This window comes from Sus scrofa, chromosome 13 (genome assembly GCF_000003025.6).
Source record: "Sus scrofa isolate TJ Tabasco breed Duroc chromosome 13, Sscrofa11.1, whole genome shotgun sequence".
NCBI lineage: Eukaryota > Metazoa > Chordata > Mammalia > Artiodactyla > Suidae > Sus > Sus scrofa.
Window position 1 is genome coordinate 158,291,997 of NC_010455.5, and position 23,545 is coordinate 158,315,541.

At 35.9% G+C, this 23,545-nt stretch overlaps 1 protein-coding gene across 4 annotated transcripts in view; it reads right to left on the reverse strand.

Moving 5' to 3' along the window:
- Positions 1-23,545, reverse strand: part of TFG (TRK-fused gene) — a 35,813-nt gene that overhangs the window by 907 nt on the left and 11,361 nt on the right. For 2 of the 4 annotated variants that reach the window (XM_021070561.1, XM_021070562.1), the window contains exons 4-7: positions 19,606-19,752; positions 13,880-14,047; positions 9,148-9,288; positions 3,692-3,790 (exon numbers count right to left, since the gene is read on the reverse strand). In XM_021070561.1, coding sequence (XP_020926220.1) covers positions 3,692-3,790; positions 9,148-9,288; positions 13,880-14,047; positions 19,606-19,752 — 555 coding nt within the window. The remainder of the gene's footprint in view (positions 1-3,691; positions 3,791-9,147; positions 9,289-13,879; positions 14,048-19,605; positions 19,753-23,545) is intronic. The other 2 variants (XM_021070563.1, XM_021070564.1) reach the window with 1 other exon arrangement.

Sequence of the window (23,545 nt, forward strand, 5' to 3'; positions counted from 1 at the left end):
GAGAAATTTAACAAACTTAATCCTGAGTACTTTTGTAACAAGTAGAGTAGTAGATTCCATATTTCAAGACCACATAGTATCAAAGAAGTGTTTTCCAGATAATTTCTTAAATCCTCTAAAACTAAAACTACTACATATATTCTTCTACTGCAACTTCTTCTAAACTATATAATCCCTGAGAGCAAGTGCCTATTCTAGCATAACTCCCAGTATATACAGTAGATGCTCAAATGATAAGTGTAGAAATTAATTCAAAAGCTAGTTATTAACCTGGTTTTGAGGGGAAGCCTTAAAACAGTACCAAATAAAAAAAACATTGTAGAGAATATTAAATGAAACAATAGTGCTACAAACATCTTACTGTGCTAATGAGATGCTTTAAGGTTTATTCACACTATAAAAACTAAGCCATTTAAGAATAAACATTAAGTGCCCATTTTCACAATTCTTAAAATCTTTTTTGCCTTTATAATTCAAACTTCTGGCTTAGCAGTAACAAGGTAACACATGAAAGCATATCATATTGCCCCACAAAAAGCAACATCTATATTCATTAGTTACTAGGATGTAAAATTTTGTAAAAGAAAAGGTCTGCTTCACTAAAAACTTTTATCTCTACCATGAAACACACCTGCAGCTACTTGCAATGAAACCTCTCCATTGACTGGAATCCTGTCAGCATTAAATACCAGATACATAAGAAAATTATTAAAATATGTACAACCCTGCATTAAAAAAAATAAAAAGGATTGAATGAATTTGAGTATATTCTGAACTCACCTTGAACCTGGGTTCAAAATTTACTCATGAAAGAAAGCTTTTTGACATAGTCCATGAATAAAACTGGAAAAGGTCACAGAGGGAAACTGCCAAACCAGCAGAGTGTCAAAGATGGTCCAATGTTACCACCACCAAGCAGAGTATTTAGTTGACTAGTTCCATATCTCCCAAATTCAAGTTAAAAGGACTAGCAGGATCAGAAATACAAAGATAATAATTTGAAAAGAACTAAACTTTACTCAGTGAAGACCCTGACTAAAATCATTAAGAGCAAGCTTAAATTTTAACAAGTAAATTAAATATCTAATGCATTTTACTCACGGTAATGTCTAAATACGAAACCAAAACTTTGAATGTCATACAATTTCTTCTATCCTCTACATAAATGTAAAGTGTTTTACTGTCTAAATTTTTGGAGAAACAGAAGGACTCAGCTTTTATACTGAAAATGCCTATTCAACTTAAGATCGTAACTGAAATCTAAACCAGCTTTTTAATAGAATCTTGGGACAACAATATCCTTAATTATTTCTCAAGAGAAGGGATAAACTCTATGGGCATATGATGTTGTTTCATTAGCAACCTACTAGTGTTTGATCAAAATGTGGCAATACCTCTATTATGTATACACTCTCCCTCCCACTGCCATCCTCTCCTTTGAAAAACAAAATGAATCAGTAACTTTGGTAAAAATGACAAGAAATGGTAAGAAATGGAAATTCTGTGGTTTTTTAAATAAATGAGTATTACAGGACAAGGAATCATATGGTCCACAAAGCCTCAAGTACTTACTATATAGCTTTTTATGGCAGAAAAGTCTGTTAATCCCTGGTCAAGGGTGGAGAACACAGAATGAGATAGCTAAGTAATCAACTGCAAAGTTGAGTGTACTGAATTCTGGTCTAGTTTCCCCAATGAATGGCATCAATACATCACAACTCTTTGAACCTTGGTTCCCAAATTCATAAAATGAGTGGATGGGCCAAGATCAGTGGCTCCCCAACCCTGGCTGCACTTTAGAATGACCTATAAAGTTTTTAAAGTATCAAAGCCCAAGTCCCACCCCTGACAAATGAAACAAGATCTCTGGGAGTAGAGCCCAGGCACCTATAACTTTTAAAACACACCTCTCCAGGTGATTCTAAAGCACAGCAAAGGTTGAAATTATCTGGATTAGATACCTAGCTCTTTTCCACTCAGATATCTATTATTTCTACAAATTGTGTAATTTGTAACACTGATTTTTCTTTAAAGGTCTATATCCTAAGCATAAACTCTCCCCAGTATTATAGTCCAAGTTAAAATTTCCACATAGTTTATATAATAAAAACTATTACCTACATGTTAAATCACTCTACAACAAATTAATCTGAATAAATTGCTGTTTGTATTAAAATATGTCCAACTCTGATGGTAGAACTTTATGATCTAGTTCAGAGGGTTGGCAAACATTTTTCTGTTAAAAGACTAGGTAGTAAATATTCTTGGGGGCTATGTGGTCTCTGAAACTTTTAACCCCAAAATTTATGCATTTTCATAATGGGTTTGAAGCATATTAAGAAAAAAAAAATAGAACACATGCTTGCTTTAATAGTTGTACCCTGTCATTTTTTATTGAGGAAAATAATCAGGCATTTTCAAGTCAGAGTTCCTTAGACTCACTGATGGCAGCTGTCTACTACATGGAGCTTTAATTTCAGATTTTTTTTTTTTTTTTTGTCTTTTTGTTGTTGTTGTTGTTGCTATTTCTTGGGCCGCTCCCGCGGCATATGGAGGTTCCCAGGCTAGGGGTTGAATCGGAGCTGTAGCCACCGGCCTACGCCAGAGCCACAGCAACGCGGGATCCGAGCCGCGTCTGCGACCTACACCACAGCTCACGGCAACGCCGGATCATTAACCCACTGAGCAAGGCCAGGGACCGAACCCGCAACCTCATGGTTCCTAGTCGGATTCGTTAACCACTGCGCCACGACGGGAACTCCTAATTTCAGATTTTTTGATGATACTTGAGTTGGTATTTATATTTAATGAGAATGTGTACAAACTCCTTTTAAACCAACACTCTAGATTTATACCTGGGCTCCAGTGGTTGTACTTACTAGTTATGATTACTGACCCCCATATAAGTTGCTTAATCTTTCCATACCTGAAATAGGGATTGCTCATGAGGTTGACTTTTCTCCCATTATTTACTGCCTTTTCTTTGCTCATTTTTGTATTGCAGAGTTAATCTAATTTTTAAAATTACAGTTGAAATTTTGATACTTAAATCTTTGACTGTAAACTCAGAGTTAAACACAAATTCTCAGATTTAACAAATGTAAAAACTGCCTGAATCTTAACCACAATGTTCAAAGCTATACCAAAGAGATTATTATGTTCTTAGTTGCCCGAATTATGTCTTACACATTTCTACTTTTATGGTCTGTTTCTGGTATTCCTACATACTTTGGGGGGATTTAAAAACCCATGTAGCTTAATTTGGTTCTTATTTAATAAGATCACCTCTTTCCATGTATGAGGGAACTGTGAATATTTTTTATAAGTATTAAGAGTACACTGGCATAATTAAAGTATTACATAAAAGGGAGGAAAAATACTGCATTTTTACAGCTTTAAGTCACCTAGCAATAAGTTGATCAAATCAGTAGGAGCGAGCTATGTATTAAAAAATTTTATACAAGTTATTAAAGAATCCTATGATTCTAAGTTTTACCTATCCACTGACAAACTGAAATGGTGACTTACAGTAAAATTTTTACGCAAAATATTTACAAATAAATAAAACAAATGTTATTTTCCCCAATAAATAAATACTTAATACCTACTATAACAGACAGGTCAAGGGATCAGGAGGAAAGAGTTAAAGTTTAATGAGTACAAAAACTGCTCCCTCCGGCTGCCCGCTCACCTGAATACTGAATACCGTACTGCTGTGGCGGCTGGGGCGGCGCCTGTGGCTGCTGAGTGCCATAGCCAGCCTGCTGCGGGTACTGCTGGTACATCTGACCTGAAACAGACAGGACGAGGAAAAGAGGTATGTTTAATTCAGCAGAAGAGAAATATTTTTAAGGCACATTTAATTCTCTCCCTATTCAAACACATGAACACACTGAGTACCAAGACACAACAACATGTCTGTTCCCCTTTCAATGTCTACGAAGAAGAGAAGAATGAACAATTTAGTAAGTGTGGCTACTCTGTTGTGGATTAACTGCAGAGAACTCTAATAAGGCAGCAAATAGCAGTAGCAATTACTTCAGAAATTCCAGAAAAACAAATGTTTTCAAACCCAACAGCCAATAGATATGTACTACTACTATTCAGTAAAGATCAAGTGAGTCAAAAATCAAAAAATAAAAACCTGAGAAAAGGGATAAAAACCACTAATAGCTCCTAATCTTTCCCAAAATACTATCTTTGTCATCTAAAGGTTTAAACTTTTGTTACCATATGAACGGACTCTGTGGTATAGCAAAGATGCGAATCTCTTGTACCAGAACTCAAAAATAGGTCTGGCATTTAAGAACAGTTTGTGTTTCCATCATATGAGTGTGCTAGCCAATCATGTGGAACATGACAAAGTCTAAATGCACTTTTTAAAAACAGCTGGGGATGAGTTCTTGGAAATAGGAGTCCTATTTCAGGGTCACAGTTCCTATGCACACTTATTACCTGTGATTTCCAAACAAGTAAAGATTTATTGGTTCATGTCCTTACCATCTCTATCACTTTATAGTTGTTCTAATGGTGGATTTAGCTAGATCTAATGGCTAGAGTAGCAATAAAACTTGAATTGTAATATTTAACTAGTATTTAAACTTTTTAAAAATCTAGCTAGTATTTAAATCTTTACAATACGTTGCTGATTCTTCAAAAAAAAAAAAAAAGATGGCCAAACTACCTGCTATTAGTCAAAAAACTACAGGTAAATAGCATATTCTGGCAGAAAAAGACAAACAGTGGGGGGAAAAGGTCAATGATTATCTAATGCCATTCAAATTGAGGAGCGAGGAGCAGGAGGCAGCTAGTGCTCACAGGCTGAGATCCCAAGACAGAGCCCACTCTACTGGACTGGGTGCCCAGCTCTATGCACTATGCTTTTTTTATAATAGAAATATAACTTGCTTAATTATGTTTTAGGCCTTTAATCCTCTTCCCAAATACAACCAAAAACTGCCAAAAAGATTCTTAAATTCTTAATGATTCAATTTCAAGATTTAGAGACAGCACAAAAGGTAGTATAGAAGTTAACCACCTTCTAGGGGATACTGCCTTAATCCTAGACTGTATTTCATAACTAAATTTTAGAACAGAAGTGACTAGGATCTGGTCCAGAAATATAATCAAAGGGTAGATATGTGTATAGCATTTGACAATGGGTTCTAATTCTTAAAAACCAGAAGGATTAACTCCACAATAGAAAAATAAAGAACTTGCAATAAATATATGGGAGAAAACAGTCTACTTCATTAGCAATCCCTATCTCAGATACAGAAAGATTAAGCAACTTACCTGGGGTCAATACATCAAAGCTGAAAAAAAACATCAGTGAAACCCACATAGGCTCTAAGGCATTAGTTTAAAAGGAATTTTATACACACCATCTCATTTAATGTAAATATTCACTTGGGTATCATCAAAAAGTCTGAGATTAAAACTCCATGTAATAGACTGCTGCCATCAGTGAGTCTAAGGAACTCCCACTCAAAAAAAAGCATAATTATTTTCCTCAAGAAAAAAATGACAGGGTAAAAGGAATGGATGGATGTATAATTGACTCACTTTGCTATACACCTGAAACACAACACTGTAAATCAACTATATGCCAATAACATTTTTTAAGAAATAAAAAAATAGCTATTTCCTTGCCAAACTACAAATTAAAAAAAAAAAAAAAAAAAAAAAGACAGGGTACGACTATTCTTAAAGCAAGCACATGGCTCTATTTTTTTCTTAATCTGCTTCAAATTCATTGGGAAAATGCCACCCTTTGGATGGAATTCCTTTTACTTATTTTAAATAAGTAAATACTGTGACTTAAGTCCAAAATGGGATTCTTTGTCACAGTATTCTGAAACTTAAGAAGTCTCTGTGCAGTTGTAAACAATGAGGGAAAACCTGACATACAAGAAGAAGGAGAGAACTACAAGATATATTAAGCAAAAAAGCAAGGTGCCAACACAGCTTGGAGTAAGCTATGTTTTATGTATCATATTTTCAGATTCAATGGTAGAAAAAACTAAAAATAATAATAATAATAATAATAAAATGTATTACCTAAGGGGGGAGAGAATAGGATGAAGCAAAAAGCAATGGTGAGGCTTCTGGGACTGTACTTTGTTCCAGAGCCAGCCAGCCTCTGTGATGACCCTCAATGACTCCTGCACATGTGACTCCAGCATGTGACAACAGGTTAGTATTCTTTACATTTTTAGAAATTAGAAAGAGGACCTCCACAATACAAAAATAAGCAAAGAACAAGTAATAAACATACAAGTATTCACTCTCATATAATCTCCTCCTATTAAACAGGACTGACCTATAAACCATTAGAATACTGCAGAAATGACATGACATTTCTAAGGACAGGTCATAAAAGACAGCCATCTCCTATCACTCTGTCTTGATCATTCACTCTGGTGGAAGCTGCCATGTAATGAGGTCATCCCAGCAGTCTATGAGGCCCTGTGTGGTGAGGAAATGAAGCCTCCTGCCAGTAACCATGTGAAGAAGTCATCTTAGACTTCAGCTCAGGTTAAGCTTCAGATGACTATAACCTCATGAGAGACTCTGAGCCAAAACCACCAAACTAAGCTTCTTCCAAATCCCTGATTCTGATACCGCGAAATAATAAATCTCAGTTTGGGAGTTCCTGTCGTGGTGCAGTGGTTAACGAGTCCGACTAGGAACCATGAGGTTGCAGGTTCAATCCCTGGCCTTGCTCAGTGGTTTAAGGATCCGGCGTTGCTGTGAACTGTGGTGTAAGTCATAAACACGGCTCGGATCCCGTGTTGCTGTGGCTCTGGCGTAGGCTGGCAGCTACGCTCTGATTCGACCCCTAGCCTGGGAACCTCCATATGCCGTGGGAGCGGCCCAAGAAATGACAAAAATAAATAAATAAACAAAAAATAAATCTCAGTTTTTTAAGCATCTATGATTTGGGATAAATTGTTAGATAGCAATAGATAATATACATAGTTCTGACTTCAGAACATGTAGGGTTAACAGCTATTTTTTTAAAAAGACTTAAGACACATAGTCAAATGGAAAATGTGAACCTTGAGGCTAGGTGGTTAACAATCTGACTAGGAACCATGGGGTTGCAGGTTCGATCCCTGGCCTTGCTAGTAGGTTAAGGATCCTGTGTTGCCATGAGCTGTGGTATAGGTTGCAGATGTGGCTCAGATCTGGCATTACTGTGGCTGTGGTGTGGCTGGCAGCTACAGCTATGATTAGACCCCAACCTGGGAACCTCCATATGCTGCAGGTGTGGCCTTAAAAAGACAAAAGTAAAAACAAAACAAAACAAAAATATTTCTGGGGAGTTCCCATCGTGGCGCAGTGGCTAACAAATCCGACTAGGAACCATGAGGTTGCGGGTTCGATCCCTGGCCTTGCTCAGTGGGTTAAGGATCCAGCGTTGCCATGAGCTGTGGTGTAGGTTGCAGACGTGGCTCGGATCCCGCGTTGCTGTGGCTGTGGTGTAGGCCAGCGGCTACGGCTCCGATTAAGACCCCTAGCCTGGGAACCTCCATATGCCACAAGAGCAGCCCAAGAAATGGCAAAAAGACAAAAAAAAAAAAAAAAAAATTTCTGAATTTAAATCTCAGAATTATTTAGATTACTTCATATTCTAAGAGACTTGCTAAGGTAAAATATGTGGTTTTAAAGGTCCTAACTTGCTATGTTGATTAGTTGTAATAGGTTTTTATGCTGATTATTCTGCTTATTGATCTAAATACCTAGTGATGCCAAGGACACATTAATATACACGTCAAAAAGTATTAAAGTAGCCTATAATTCATCTTGGGAACTGTAATTTTTATATATATGTATGTATACACACACACACACACATATACTTATCCCCCCCCCATGGCCATGTATGCAGCATGTGGAAATGTCTAAGCAAGGGATCGAACCCAAGCCACAGCAATAACAACACTGAATCCTTAACCAATAGGCCACCAGGGAATTCCTAATAACTGATATATTAATCTAGAGCTGTGCTATCCAATGCAACAGGTAATAGCCGCATATGGCCGCTAATAATAAGCACCTGAAATATGATACACTATACATATTTTGAAGAGTTTTAATGTCACACCCTGGATTTCTAACATATATGAGAAACAGAACGTAAATCAATTTTTTTTAATACTTATATATGTAGATACACTGGATATACTGGATTAAATAAAATGTATGATAGGAAATCATTTTACCACTTAAAAATTTTTTTAAATGTTTTACTGTAACTGATAAACTCAGCCAATTGCTACTGGTGCTGAAAAACATGCTTCTGGTGCTGAAAATAGATCATATTGCCACCTGGCCCCTTTACACAAAGAGTTATAGCACCACCTGGTGATTGTTTTAAGGTAAAATATGTGGTTTTAAAGGTCCTAACTTGCTTGCATGAGCAATTCAAAGAAATAACATTTTAACATCTAGAAGGAACCGTAGATCAGTAGCCACGTGGCCATAATCTGCAGAACTGCAAGGGTTTCAGTGATGCCCCTCAGTGCCTGCTATCCTGAACTGCAGCCCCTCAATTCCCTTCAATACTATCAATGACCCATGACTTGCTTTAAATACTGAGCTTTTAAGTTCTATTTCACTTAGGACTAAAGACATTCTTTTAAAACCAGTGATTTTGTCCAATTTTCACAATTTGCAGTGGGAGAATATCAAAACTAATCACCTGAGGACACACCATTTAAAGAAAAGTTTGGCTTAAAATACACTGCTTTTTCCATAAAAGACATATAGCTAACTACACAAAAATATAAAGGGCTATTTAAAAAATCTACTTATCCAAAGTTATGCTTTACCTCTATTTTTTTAAATCTTTTTAAATTACAAAAATGCACTGTTGAGAAAGAGGGAGGAAGAATGGAATAAAACAGCACCTAAATATTATGCTTTATACTTAAGGTTTTCTTTTTCTTTTCAATAATCAGGAGCGTACCTGACATTATTCTATTTGCTTTTTTTTTTTTTTTAACCCAGAAGCACACTACATCAGTAAATCAAAAATTTTCAGAACCATGTTCATAGCGTGAGTACACATATAAACTTTTCACTATTACCAACAATCCCACAATAAACACTTCTGCACAGGTGCTCTAGGCTCTATTTTACCTTCACTCTGACCTGCTTGAGTCAGAGCTCCTGTATATGGTGGCTGCTGTGGCTGAACTCCTGGTGGGTGAGCTGCAGAGGAGGAAGAAGCAATGCTGTCGGGAGTTCCTGAACGGTCTTCTGCAGGAGCACTGGGTGGCCCTGGGTGGTCATGAAAAGTCAGCTCAGTTTCTAATACAAGACCTTTCCCCAACAAAATCAATTAATAAGTTTGCTTAAGAGACTAAAAATAAAAGTACTATAGAATAAGCATAACCCAAATGTAGCCTTTTATACTGATAAACACACTATTTTCCCTTTGCTCCAGTCTCTTAAGAATCCAAAGCTACAACTGGAAATCTTTCCCTATAAAGTGTGGAGTGTTATATTACTGAGTCCTATACTGCCCCTGGAAAAAACCAAACCTCAACTCAATGATACCTATACTCTCCACTTTATGCAATCTACTTTTATATCACCCAAAAGTATCATTTCACTGTTCAGTAGAACACCACTCCCCATAAAGTTCAATTCTCTGGTTTAGTATTCAAGGGTCCAAACATTTCTCACAGCTCCTTTTCTCACATGTCCCATTCAGCTAAACCTATTTCCTATTCCCCTAATATAGCTAACATTTTTTCTGCCTCTAATTTATTTACTACTGTTCCATTGTCCCACTTGCACACATCTAAATAAAAATTCTTTAAAACTCAGCTGTAACTCCACACTTTGAGTAAGACTTTTCCACCCATACTTTTTCCTACTTGTAAACTTCTACAGAGTGTACTTTTATTAAGACCCTTACCAACTTCCTACTCTGCATTTCTAACAGCCCTTATCTTCCCTCTTACACTAGGAGCTCTTTTGGCCAAGCTCTCTTCTGAGTCTCTTCATTTGCCTCCTAAGGCCTAGTTCTCTTACTCATGAAACCATTCAAAATTCTTCTAAAATAATGAACAAAGAAGCAAAGGGAGAAAATTCACTATAGTTCCAATACTATAACAGGTAAAAAAGACATTCTGAAGACAGCTGTAGATATGTTTACTTCTTTAAGTTTTTCTTATTTAGGCAATATAGAAGAGTGGTTAAAGCACAGGTTTTAGAGCCAGACTGCCTAGGTTCAAATCCCAGTGCTGCTACTTTAGAAGCTGTGTAATTCTGGGCATGTTACTTGATCTCTTTCTGTGCCTCAGTTTCCTCATTTGTACAAAAGAAATACTAATTCCTACTGCATAAGGTTACTGTAAGGATTATGAAGTTAACAAGAGCTCATAGCGAGTACTGATAAAAGCATACTATGGGGGAAGGAACAAGAGGGGCAGGAGGTTAAAAAAGTCCAAAGTACTATATATAAAATAAATAAGCTACAAGATTTATTATACAAGAGAATATAGCTAACATTTTATAATAACTATAAGTGAAATACAATCTTTAATACAAATCAATATGTTGTTCACTTGAAACTTACATAATATTGTACCAACAACTATACCTTAACGAAAAAAATTTAAAAATTAAAATAAAAAAGTGATTATACAGCAAGAGCTTATAAAAATGACTACCACTTAGAAAACTCCACATAAGTACTTGCTATTACCAGCAGATGAATTTCCCTGAGGACAAACCTCTATCCTTTGAACTGGTATATCCTAGAACTTAACACTGTACTAGGCTCACAGATGGAAGCTGATAATCTAGGTATTGATGAGAACCTAAACTAGAATAACAAACAGTAAGTGGTAATGCAAGAGAAACTGATGACTGTCAGATTGCTTCTGCATACCACCATTATACTGATATTTATCAACATGTAGACAAATAAATACATACAGACACATCCCTCCTAAGAAGGACAACAAAGATAATACAAAAACACTATGGTATTATCATAAAAATATATATATTACTTTGATTCCTCTTTTCTGTCTTGTATGTAAGCTATTAGTTAATGTTGCTCATTCTGTCATAATACTCCATCCCTCCTCCTTCCCATGTCCACATTCACTACTGCAGCCAAGTTTTTCACCACATCATAACCTAAGTGACTACAAAGTATCCTGGCATTTTCTATGTGTACAGTCTTCCTTACTTCAGTTCAACATACAAAGCTACCAGAAAAAGTCTTCAAATATAATGTGAATCATATTATTCTAGTCTATACCATATTCTAATGAAAACTTTTAAGCCTGACCTTATATATAACTATTTTATTTACTCTTCTATCTGCCATATCTTGAAGTCTTAAATATTAAGAAGCTATAATATTAACTTATTTCAATTGTTCTAAATGTGTGTTTTTCAGATGGACTGTCTTATCTTTTTTTTTTTGTTTTTTTTTTGTCTTTTCTAGGGCTGCACCTGCGGCATATGAAATTCCCAGGCTAGGGGTCTAATCGGCTACACCACAGCCACAGCAACGCAGGATCCAAGCAAAGTCTGCAACCTACACCACAGCTCACAGCAATGTCGGATCCTTAACCCATTGAGGGAGACCAGGGATTGAACCCACAACCTCATGGTTCCTAGTTGGATTTGTCAACCACTGAGCCACAACAGGAACTCCAGGACTGTCTTATCTTGGTATCTTACTCCACCACGAACATACGTCATATACAATTATCTGTCTTAACTCAGAGTTTCACACAATTCTCTTTAATAAATAATCCCATAAAAGTCTCAAAAAGAAAGAAAATTAATAGACAAAATCCTATTTTTCCAGTTACTGACAATGACAAACTGCTCAGGTAAAACCTCCCACAAGTAACAACTTAAAAACCTGGATAAAATACAATAAAACAGCTATTTGATTACTGGAGGTTAACAAAATGTCAGAAGACACCAGAAAAGAGTTTACCCCCACTGGACTTATAATGGCTAAAAATTGCAAACCCCAACCTCTGCAGCTCCAATAGCAGAAAGCCACAGAGCAAGCAGATAGGAATTTGAAGGGGAAAAATCCTTTGGTAGGGAAGTCACTGAAGGAATGAGACCTAAAATTTGAGTATAAGCTCAGCCCCAAGTTCCCAAGTGACCGTGCAGTTAGGCGGGGAGAGAGTGACACCCTCGAGGGCATAGAAGAAAAGGCAGCACCTAGAACTGAAAGGACTGAGCAGAGCTATCAGCTTCTATAATCCCCTGGGGAAAAAGAAGTAGTCTGAGTAAATGTAAGTCAACTCCCTACTAGAGCAACAGTAACAAAAAATCCTCACAAGAACCTAAAAGAATCCCAAGTCTTTGATGAAATAGCTCAGTGGAGAGAGCATTATGCTGAAGAATTCCAAGTCACTACAACAACAACCACAATATCCAGTTTACAGTCAAAAACTATTAGGAGTTCCCCTGTGGTGTAGTGGGTTAAGGATCCAGCATTGTCAATGCAGTGGCCTGGGTGGCTGCTGTGGTATAAGTTCAATCCCTGGCCTTGGAACTTCCAGGTGTCTCAGGCTTGGCCAAAAAACAAACTCCAAAAAACAAACAAAAAACCATCAGACATGCAAACAAATAAGAATGTGACCCATACTCAAGGGAAAAGGCAAGCAAAAGAAAGTGACTTCAAATAGGCCCAGATGCTGGACGCAGCAAATGTTTCAAAGCAGCTTTATAAATATTTTTTATAGAGAATTAAACAAAAATATCTTCAATGAATTAAAGGGAAATACAATCTTAATGAATGAAAAGATAAGGAATCAAAGGAGAAAAATAAAATTATAAAAGAACCATATGGAAATTCTAAAGCTAAAAGAACAATAATTGAGATGAAAAATTCACTAGAAAGGTTCAACAGCAGATTGGAAATGGAAGGAAAAAATCAGTGACCTTGAGGGAGATCAATAGGAATCATCCGATCTGAAGAACAAAGAATGAAGAAAAATGAATCTCAGAAACCCATGGGACAATACTAAGCTCCCCAATGTATGTGTAACTGAAATCCCCAAAGAAGAAGGCAGTAAAAATGCTGGCCAAAATATAAAAAGAAAGCACAGTATAGATGCTGTTTTAAGGTTAAAAACATTCACATAAAAGGACTTTCTACACTAAAACAATCTAATCAGAAATCTACTTTTAAATTTCCCTAATTTGGGAGTTCCCGTCGTGGTTCAGTGGTTAACGAACCCGACTAGCATCCATGAGGACACGGGTTCAATCCCTGGCCTCGCTCAGTGGGTTAAGGATCCAGCATTGCCGTGGCTGTGGTATAGGCCACAGACACGGTTCGGATCCCATGTTGCTGTGGCTGTGGTGTAGGCCGGTGGCTACATCTCCAATTTGACCCCTGGCCTGGGAACGTCCATATGCCATGGGTGCAGCACTAAAAAGACAAACGACAAAATAAAATAAAATAAATTTTCCTAATTTAAGATCAGAAGAGAATAAAACATCAAATATAACTTAAATCTGGCAATAAATCTGAAGACTATAAAATGACTCAGATTTTTAAAATAACATACCCCCTGAATTCTACTTTTAATACAATGTACCTAAACTGTGTACAAAGGTTATTCTCTAAAGAGGAGGAGGGTTCTACTGACTGGGAGAGAGCATGAGAAAGCTTTCCAAGGTGCTGGAAACCACCTACATCTTGATCAAGTTGGTGTTTTTTATAGGTGTATACATATGTAAAACATTTATACAACTGCCTTTAAGATCTAAGCACTTCACCATATCCAAGTTATCTTCTATTTAAGAAGGAAAGAAGGAATGGGAGGGAAAGACGGAGAAAGGAAATAAAGGATGGAGGAAGGCACTAACTTACCTGAAACCTGATCATCTGTTAGGCCAAATGCTGACATGACATTTTTATTGATTTCATCTTGGTTTTTTAAAGGATCAAAAGCTGACATACTTGCTGCCATCACCTGAGTAGACTGTTTTCCAGAAGAATCAGAAGCAGCAGGCTTTTCTTCCCTACCATCCACAGTATCTATAAAAGGAATAAGCAAAAACTTGTTTCCATTTTATCTATACTTAATAAGGCCTAAAATATACAGAACAGGAAAACACTTATGTGCATATAGTCTGGAAGGTTGAGAGTATCTCTGAATACAGGATTATAATTTCATTTCTTTGTACTTGTTTATATTTTTGTTTGTAAAATCAGGAAAAAAGGCCAGTAAGAAATTCAGGATAAATAATAGCCTTTTCAAAAATTATACCTATGTCCTTCCCTAAGAACTGTCAGATAAGGGGGAAAAAAAATACAAGCTCCTTTACAAACAGAAACATTTTACCCTTTTTTGGAGCCCTATAACCCATACCCTAGTAGCAGACACATACTGTGCACTAATGCTTTATTTTGTAGAAGGATAAGAAGCTAAAGTTATGATATCAACCTTTTATGTTTTATTTCTACTTGTCTACTAGTTCATTACTAAAGTACATGGAAATCTCAAGCCAACACATAATTTTAATTTACTACTTCTTCCTTTAAAATATTCATTAAATTCCTCATCTAAGTCTTTACAGATGAAAGATAGTTGTCTGGCATTGAAAAACTTTTGGTCTCCGGAGGAGACAGTTTGGGGGGTGGGGGGATGTGCTTGGGCTGTGGGATGGAAATCCTGTGAAATCAGATTGTTATGATCATTATACAACTACAGATGTGATAAATTCATTTGAGTAATAAAAAAAAAGAAGAAAGATAGTTGTCTGGGATTTACTCAAAATGACATGGGAGGGATGGAAATGTGGGGGGTATAGAGCACATGAAACTGTGATTTGACAACTGTTGAAGGTGAGTGTGGGCTCATGGGATTCATTATACTATTATGTCTATTTCTGTCTATGTTTAAATTTTTTCATAATAAAATACTTTGAAAAACGGGCTTTTAAACATTATGAGCAGGTAAATGTAAAACCATGCTTTTCTAAGGATACTAAGGTTCTAAACAGACATTTATACCCTGTTAAGGAAAAGGGGTTCAAGAATAATACACACTTTATAAATAGGAACTTAAGGCCAAGATTTTAAAAAGATATTAAAAACAAAACAAAATAAATAAGTAAACAAAAAGAATACTGCTGACCATTTACTCAAATAACAGATAACTATCAATTCCTTTCTGCTATCAATTCACCAAGGAAGTGAATATAAGTTATGAGGTCATCTCTGTGATCTAAACCAAATTTATCTTGCAAAAACATACATACTAAGTGGAATCCAAGCATACATGGGCTTGCAGCTCTCATTTATTCCTACCATTCCTCTAGTTTCATTAATATTTCCTAAATTTCTCGAAGAAAGCTCCCATAAGTACTCCTTTTAAATAAGTCTGCCACCTATCAAACTACCCATGACATTTTTCACAGAACTAGAACAAACAATCCAAAAATATACATGGGGAGTTTCCGTCGTGGCTCAGTGGTTAACAAATCCGACTAGGAACCATGAGGTTAAGGGTTCGATCCCTGGCCTTGCTCAGTGGGTTAAGGATCCGGTGTTGCTGTGAGCTGTGGTGAAGGTCCCAGACACGGGTCAGATCCCATGTTGGTGTGGCTCTGGTGCAGGCCGGCAGCTACATGTCCAATTAGACCCCTAGCCTGGGAACCTCCATATGCCACGGAAGCAGCCCTAGAAAAGGCAAAAAGACAAAAAAAAAAGAAAAAAAAAAGTATATGGAACCATAAAAGACCCAGAATCCCCAAAGCAATCCTGAGGAAAAAAAACTAAGCAGGAGGCATAATGCTCTCACACTTTAGACAATATAACAAAGCTACAGTAATCAAGACAGTATCCTACTGGTACAAAACCAGACATACAGACCAATGGAACAGAATAGAGAACCCAGAAATAAACCCAGACACCTAAGATCAATTAATCTTTGACAAAGGAGGCAAAAAGACAGTCTCCTCAGAAAATGGTGCTGGAAAAACTGGACAGCTGCATGTAAATCAATGAAACTAGAACACACCCTCACACCATGAACAAAAATAAACTAAAAATGGCTTAAAGACCTAAACATAAGACAAGACACCATAAAACTCCTAGAAGAGAACACAGGCAAAACATTCTCTGACATCAACCATATAGATGTTCTCTTAGGTCAGTCTCCTAAGGCAATAGAAATAAACAAAAATAAACCAATGAGACCTAATCAAACTGACAAGATTTTGCACAGCAAAGGAAACCATTAAAAAAAAAAAAAAAAAAAAGACAACCTATGGAATGGGAGAAAAGTTTCAAATAATGCAAGTGACAAGTGACAAGGGCTTAATCTCTAAAATATACAAACAACTTCTACAACTCAACAGCAAAAAAAAAAAAAAAAAAAAAAAAACCACAACAACCCAATTGAAAAATGGGCAGAAGACCTGAATAGACATTTCTCTGAAGATATACAGATATACAGATGGCCAACAAGCACATGAAAAAAAATGCTCAACATCACTGATTATTACAGAAATGCAAATCAAAACTACAATGAGGTACCATCTCACAGCAGTCAGAATGGCCATCATTAACAAGTCAACAAATAACAAATATTGGAGAGGGTATGGAGAAAAGAGTACCCTCCTTCACTGTTGATGGGAATGTAAATTAGTACAACCACTATGGAAACCAGTATAGAGGTACCTCAGAAAACTAAATATAGAAATACCATATGACCCAGCAATCCCACTCCTGGGAATATATACAGACAAAATTTTCATTGAAAAAGACACATGCACCCCTATGTTCATTGCAGCACTATCTGCAATAGCCCAAGACATGGAAAAACCCAAATGCCCATCAACAGATGAAGAGATTAAGAAGATGTGGTACATATACATAATGGAATACTACTCAGCCATAAAAAGAACAAAATAATGCCACATGCAGCAACATGGATGGAACTAGAGACTCTCATACTAAGTGAAGTAAGTCAGAAAGATAAAGCCAAATACCACATGATATCATTTATATCTGGAATCTAATATATGGCACAAATGAAACTACCTACAGAAAAGAAACAAACTCGTGGACTTGGAGAACAGTTGCTGGGGGAGGGGGAGGGAGTGGGATGGACTGGGAGTTTGGGGTTAGTAGATGCAAACAACTGCATTTGGAGCAGATAAGCAATGAGATCCTGCTGTATAGCACAGGGAACTATATCTACAGTCACTTGTGATGGAACATAGTGGAGGATTATGCAAGAAAAGAATGTATATATATACATATATATGTGTGTGTGTGTGTATATATATGTGTGTGTGTGTATATATATATGTGTGTGTGTGTATATATATATATATATATATATATATGACTGGGTCACTTTGCTATACAGCAGAAATTGATAGAATATTATAAATCAACTACAACAGAAAAAATAAAAAACCTTAAAAAAAAAGTCTGCTAGTCTCCCATCTTCCTTAACAATTTCCTTCATCTATTTCCAAGGCTATATCCCAAGAGAGTATCACACCAATCTTATGATTATTTCCTCTCACACTGCAACCTTCCACTACCTATGCATTCTTCCACTTACTGCAAAATAAATTCATCAGGAATGTATGTCCACTATCCTACTAGTTGCTCCAGTACCTACTGCAATAGGGTGATCCAGTATTTAATGTAGCCGATACATCATTTGCCTCACTGAGGAAAGCAAATGTCCAAACAGTTCCATCACAGAGGCAGAGTACTGGAGAACAGTTAGCCGCATGTTTCTGGAAGGGCAAGCCACATGGTTCTAAAGAGTACTGACAGTGATTGGTAGTTTTGTTCTGTGGACTAGACTTTTTTTTGATGTAGCTTGGGGCGGGGCGGGGGGGCTTATTTAATGCTTTTTTTTTTTTTCCTTGAGAAGATTAAGAGCTTACAAACTTAGGATATTTCATAAAAGGCAGGTGGTCAAGAGGTAAGTGATCAGATAATACAGAAAGTGTTAGTTCATTAGATTAACTCAGGACACAATGACTAGAAGGATGGTCACATAAAGAAACAACATATGATATAATTTCCAAGATGCAAAGAAGAAACCAATTTTAACATCTTTTATATTAACATAGGTGAAAGGTTAACAATAAAACAGGTAACACCTGGAAATAAACTGATAAAGAAAAGCAGTATGTGGCAAGAAGTAAGTAAACAGATTGTTTCATCAAAACCAAAAAGCTTATAAATCTAGATAATTTAGCTTATAAATCTAGATAATTTCTAGGTAATTTAGCTTATAAATCTAGATAATTTCTGCACAGTACTAGATCTACTTGTTAAATTTTTATCTGTTTCATAATATTCTACAAATGCTTAAAGCCCCTCAAATTACATGCAAATGTTGTTTTATCAGCATCTATGATTTCTTCTGGGAAAATGGTCAAAAGTTTTCTCTAGATCCTTGACCTAAAATTGAAGAGTTTTGTTTGGAGAGACAGGGTTCAGAGAAGGCAATCTGCTTTGATCTGAAATACAAAGGTTTCACTATAAAGAGGCCAGAAGGATCTCATTACAGTGTTTCAGCAAATCTCTAATACATTCTGAAATCTAGAGGTGGAATCAGAAATTACTAATCTATCACCAAATATTTATCAAGTATCTACCATTAACACAATTCCACATGGCTGGAGGAAGAGGAAAATTATGGAAAATATAACTTTACTTAAACTAGACGTAAATTAAACAGAATTCCAAAATTTGAATGGGGCCAAAAAATAGAGTATCTCAGAATCTAAATGTTGCAATATGCCACTTTCCACAAAATCCTTTTCAATTAAGCCCCTTACAGCCAGTAATCCACAATCTATAAAATGCTACTATTTCACAACAGTTTTATGCAAATAAAACCTATACGCAAATATAAAAATTATTAAAAATGTTTTTTTTAAAGTGCAACATCTAAGAATATTAAAAGTTGAGGAAAGCAAGTTTTTAAAAATCTAATTTCAAGCCATACTTAAATTTCAGTCTACATTTCATATTTGGTTCCAAAACTATATTGTTCCAAATTTTTCAATAAACCTTGCTTTAACTATAGCACATATCTATAAAATGGGGAAAAAATATGTATTTTTCTTTGCATATTATGAAAATCCTGTTTAAGATAAACTTTACAATAAACCATTCGAATGTACTTATCTAAAATTACTTTTACTTGAAACTCCTTCCTATAGCACATAAAATTCATGAAATGATTTCCATTCCTAAGGTTCATTAATTAACTATTACACTGAAAAGGGTTTAAGAGTCAAAGAGGTTTAAAAACTGACCTATACCATAAACCCGGGTGTCTTAAGACCAGCTGTAAAACAATCACCCAGAGGGCACTTTAACAATGGTATCCCCAGACCCAGAGATCCAGGAACTGGTATAATAAAATCTCCCGGTAATCTTGATGAAAGCCAGGTTTGGAGATACAGATATGAAGATTAGCACAATGACAATGAAAATGACAATGGGTGACAAAGGAAGTGCCAACCTACTCCAGAAGAGTTTTTAAAAAAAGAAAGAGAGAGATCTGCAAAAGGAAGGATAAGTCAGAATAAAATGGACTCATGGTCTACCATTTTCAGTAATGTTGGTGGACGGTCCTGGTTCTCCAGGTGGTTCCAAGCTATCCAACAAGCGATTCACTTTATTTCGAAGTTCTATCAGTTCTCGACGTAGATATTTCACTTGACTTGATTCAAGGGGTCTTGGTTGACCATTAACTGAAATAAAGCATTCATTTTCTTAAAATCAGGAAATATTCTTTAATAGGTTTATCAATAGAATAGTATGCAGCGAGAAAAAAAAAAACTTCAAAATAACCTCTTTAAAAAGTTAAAATCAAACAAGATACCTATTGATATCATTTGAAGAACTTTTTAAGGAATAAATAAAATATTTATTTTCAGAAATAATATTCACCCATCTTAATAAATGCCAGATCTATAGCTTATGACCAATAATGGTTTTTTGTTTTTTTTTTTTTTTTAAAAAAAGGCTTGAGAGGAATTCAAGGAGTTCCCTTCATGGCTCAGCAGTAACAAATTCAACTAATATCCATGAGGACATAGGTTCGATCCCTGCCCTCGCTCAGTGGGTTAAGGATCCTGTGTTACTGTGAGCTATGATGTAGGTCGCAGATGCAGCTCAGATCCCATGTTGCTGTGAGTGTGGTGTAGGCCCGAAGCTACAGCTCCAATTCAACCCCTAGCCTGGGAACTTCCATATGCCATGAGTTTGACCTTAAAAAGACCAAAAAAAAAAAAAAAAAAAAAAAAAAAGAATTCAACTACAGTGAAATAAAAACTACAGAAAGCTTTAATATATTTTAATAGAAATTATGTACCTTTAAAAGCTCATTTTATTTCACACAATTCTTTTACATCCTTGAAATAATACAATAAATACCTTATTAAAGGTGTAATATAACTGTAGGTCTGTTATTCTTCTTGCCTACTTCTGACCTTAAAAAAAGGAAAAATTAGCTACGTAAAATAACTGACCTAAAAAGTAACCTATTAAGAAAATGAAGAACTCATGAATCTATATCACCACTGTCCTTCTAAGTAGTTACTTCAAAAGCAGCACGTAAGCCACAAAAAGTCAGAGATTATTCAATAATCACTGGTGTTATTTTTTAAATGAAGGCAGTATTACCTCATTTGACTATCCATTTTGTCCAAATGACTTTCGGCTGACTTAAAAAAAAAACCCTCCATCCAGCAACAGACTGTCACCACTGAGATTATTAATTTAAAAAAAAAAAAAAAAAAAAAAAAAGTGACACAAGGCTCTGAAGGCAAACCTCAAGATAGGAATTCAAAAATTAAACTAAAAATTTTTATGCATTGTTAATATACATATACACAAATTTCCAAAGACACCAAATTAGAAAAGGAAATCTATTTGAAAATAAAGGTTCTGTGAGATTCTTTGTAAAATGTTTCAAACATCAAACCACCAATATAAGTTTTTAAAAGACAATCCACCAGTATTTTACATATTCCCTATACAGTCACAAGGAAGTTCAATATAATCTCCTATATGTATCAATTAATTATTGGCTTTCACTGGGAATTACTATTTTTCTCTAACAGCTGAAAAGAAGAAAAGCAGATCCTGACAGCTGGGAACTGGCCCAGTGCTGTAAGACAGGCTTTAGTGTTGCCAGAAGCTGGCCTGGCACTCACAGGTTAGTGGTGGTCTCTTGTTGAACATGAACAATTTCAACGGACACCAACAGTATATCAACTATATTTCCATTAAAAAAAATTTTTTTTAATATCAGTGAGAAAAGATCACTCTGGGACTGTGATAAATCAAGACAAGAAAGAAAGCCAGGCCATAATCATGTGAGAACTCAGAAAAAAATAAGAACACTGAAAGAACCACAAAAAAGACCAAATAACACTGGCTAATGGGTGATTGCCACTTGTACCAATTGCAGCTTTAGCCTCAATTCATTCCCCCCTCCCCGCACCTGCTGGATAAGATTTAGTAAAACACCCAATCATAGGACTACCCCCCATTTCCTGACGCCATTCAATCTAGAGTAAAGCCTCACCTTCTTGAACTTGATCCAAATCACCTAACGTTAAGCCCTAACCCTATGAAAATTCCTAACATATTTTTACTAACACTCCATCATTCTCCATAGTGTTCATGCTCCCTTACAGCAATGCATTTGAAGTTATACCCCTTTTCATTCCTAACACTGCTTGTCTTTTCTTAAATAAACTTAATAGAGATTTATCATATCTTTTCAAAATTGCTAATCCTATCAATTCTCCAGCTTCTAGTTAATTTCTGCTAATTTCTTCCTACTAAGTTATCTGAACTTATCCTGTCCTTTTTGTACTTGGCTTTGGCATACTCTAAAAACTGTCATATAAAAGTCATCACTAATTATTTCTAATTCCCATTATGATTTCTTCTTTGACATGTTATTTTAAAGCATTTTTTGAGGTGTTCTGGTGGCCTAACAGTTAAGCATCAGCATTGTCACTGCTGTGGCTCAGATTTGATCCCTGGCCTGGAAACTTCCACATGCCATAGACAAAACCAAAAACAAACAAAAAACCATATACATATACACATATGTATATATTCACATACACCCATATAAAATTTTTTAAAATAAGTAAATAAAAACATTTTTTTATCTTCAAAAGTATTGGGAGTTTGTGTGACCTTTTTAATCTAGCGGTTTCTAACGAGACTTAAGAATAATTTCTAGGCTATTCCTTCTCGGATACTTAGAGACTCATTGGAAAACCTAGTACATGGTCAATTTTTATAAATGTCCATCTGCACTAAAGAAAAACTGAATCCCTTCCTAATTACTAGATGCACAAGATCAAGCCTGTTATCCGTTTTGTTTAAATTTTGAGGCTGCTGGATCTATCAGTTTCAGTAAGAAGAGTATTAAATGCTCCCCTATGATTATGAATTTTTCCTTTTTCTGTCAATTTCTTCTTGAGGAAAAATCTAAAGCTACTGGCATAAGTGTTCAGAATTATCTTCCCAGAGAATTATTTTTTATCATGATGAAGTGACTATTACTAATAAAGTTTTCACTTAAGAGTCTATTCCGTTAATATCACCAGAATATTAGCTTTGTGGTTTTCGGTATGTCTGTTGTAATCAGCATGTAACAAGATTCTGTTTAACTCCAATAAAAGAGTCTGTCTTTTAACTTTATGTTTAGTCTCTTTATGTGTACTGTGATTAGTAGTTTGTGCTTTCTATTTATCAAGCCTTCTCTCTGCTTTTCCTCCTTCCTCACCTCTAATGAACCAAGTAAGTACCCTTTGTTTCCTTCTTTTCCCTTTAGGGGCTATTTCTAGTCTTTCAATAGTCACTCTTATTTTAGAAATGCACACTTTGGGAGTTCCTGTAGTGGCTCAGCGGTTAACGAATCTGACTAGCATCCATGAGGATGCAGGTTCGATTCCTGGCCTCGCTCAGGGGGTTAAGGATCCAGTGTTGCCATAAGATCTTGCGTGGCTGTGCTGTAGGCCGGTGGCTACAGCTCCAATTTGATCCCTAGCCTGGGAACCTCGATATACCCTAAAAAAACAAAAATGCACACTTCAATTTTAAAAATTACTATTCTTCTCCACAAAAATCCAGTTCTTTAAAACATTTTAATTCCTATTATCCTCTGCTGTCTTACATATAATTATTGCTCAGTATTTTTGTCCCATCTTGTTTCCATATTCCTAAAACTATTATTTCTTAATAACCAATGCTCGTTTAAATTTATACATGTTAAAGCAATTTATCTGCTCACAGATTCTTACATCTTTCAACATTCTAGATTCAATTTCCTTCTTGGGGCATGTGTGTGTGTGAGTGTGTTTTCTTTCTAATAAGAAAGTGTGTTCACACACACACATCCTATTAAGATTTTTATCCTGCCCTGGACTCACCTGTAGCATATGGATGTTACCAGGCTAAGGGTCAAATCAGAGCTGCACCTGCCAGCCTATAGCACAGCTACAGCAATGCCAGATC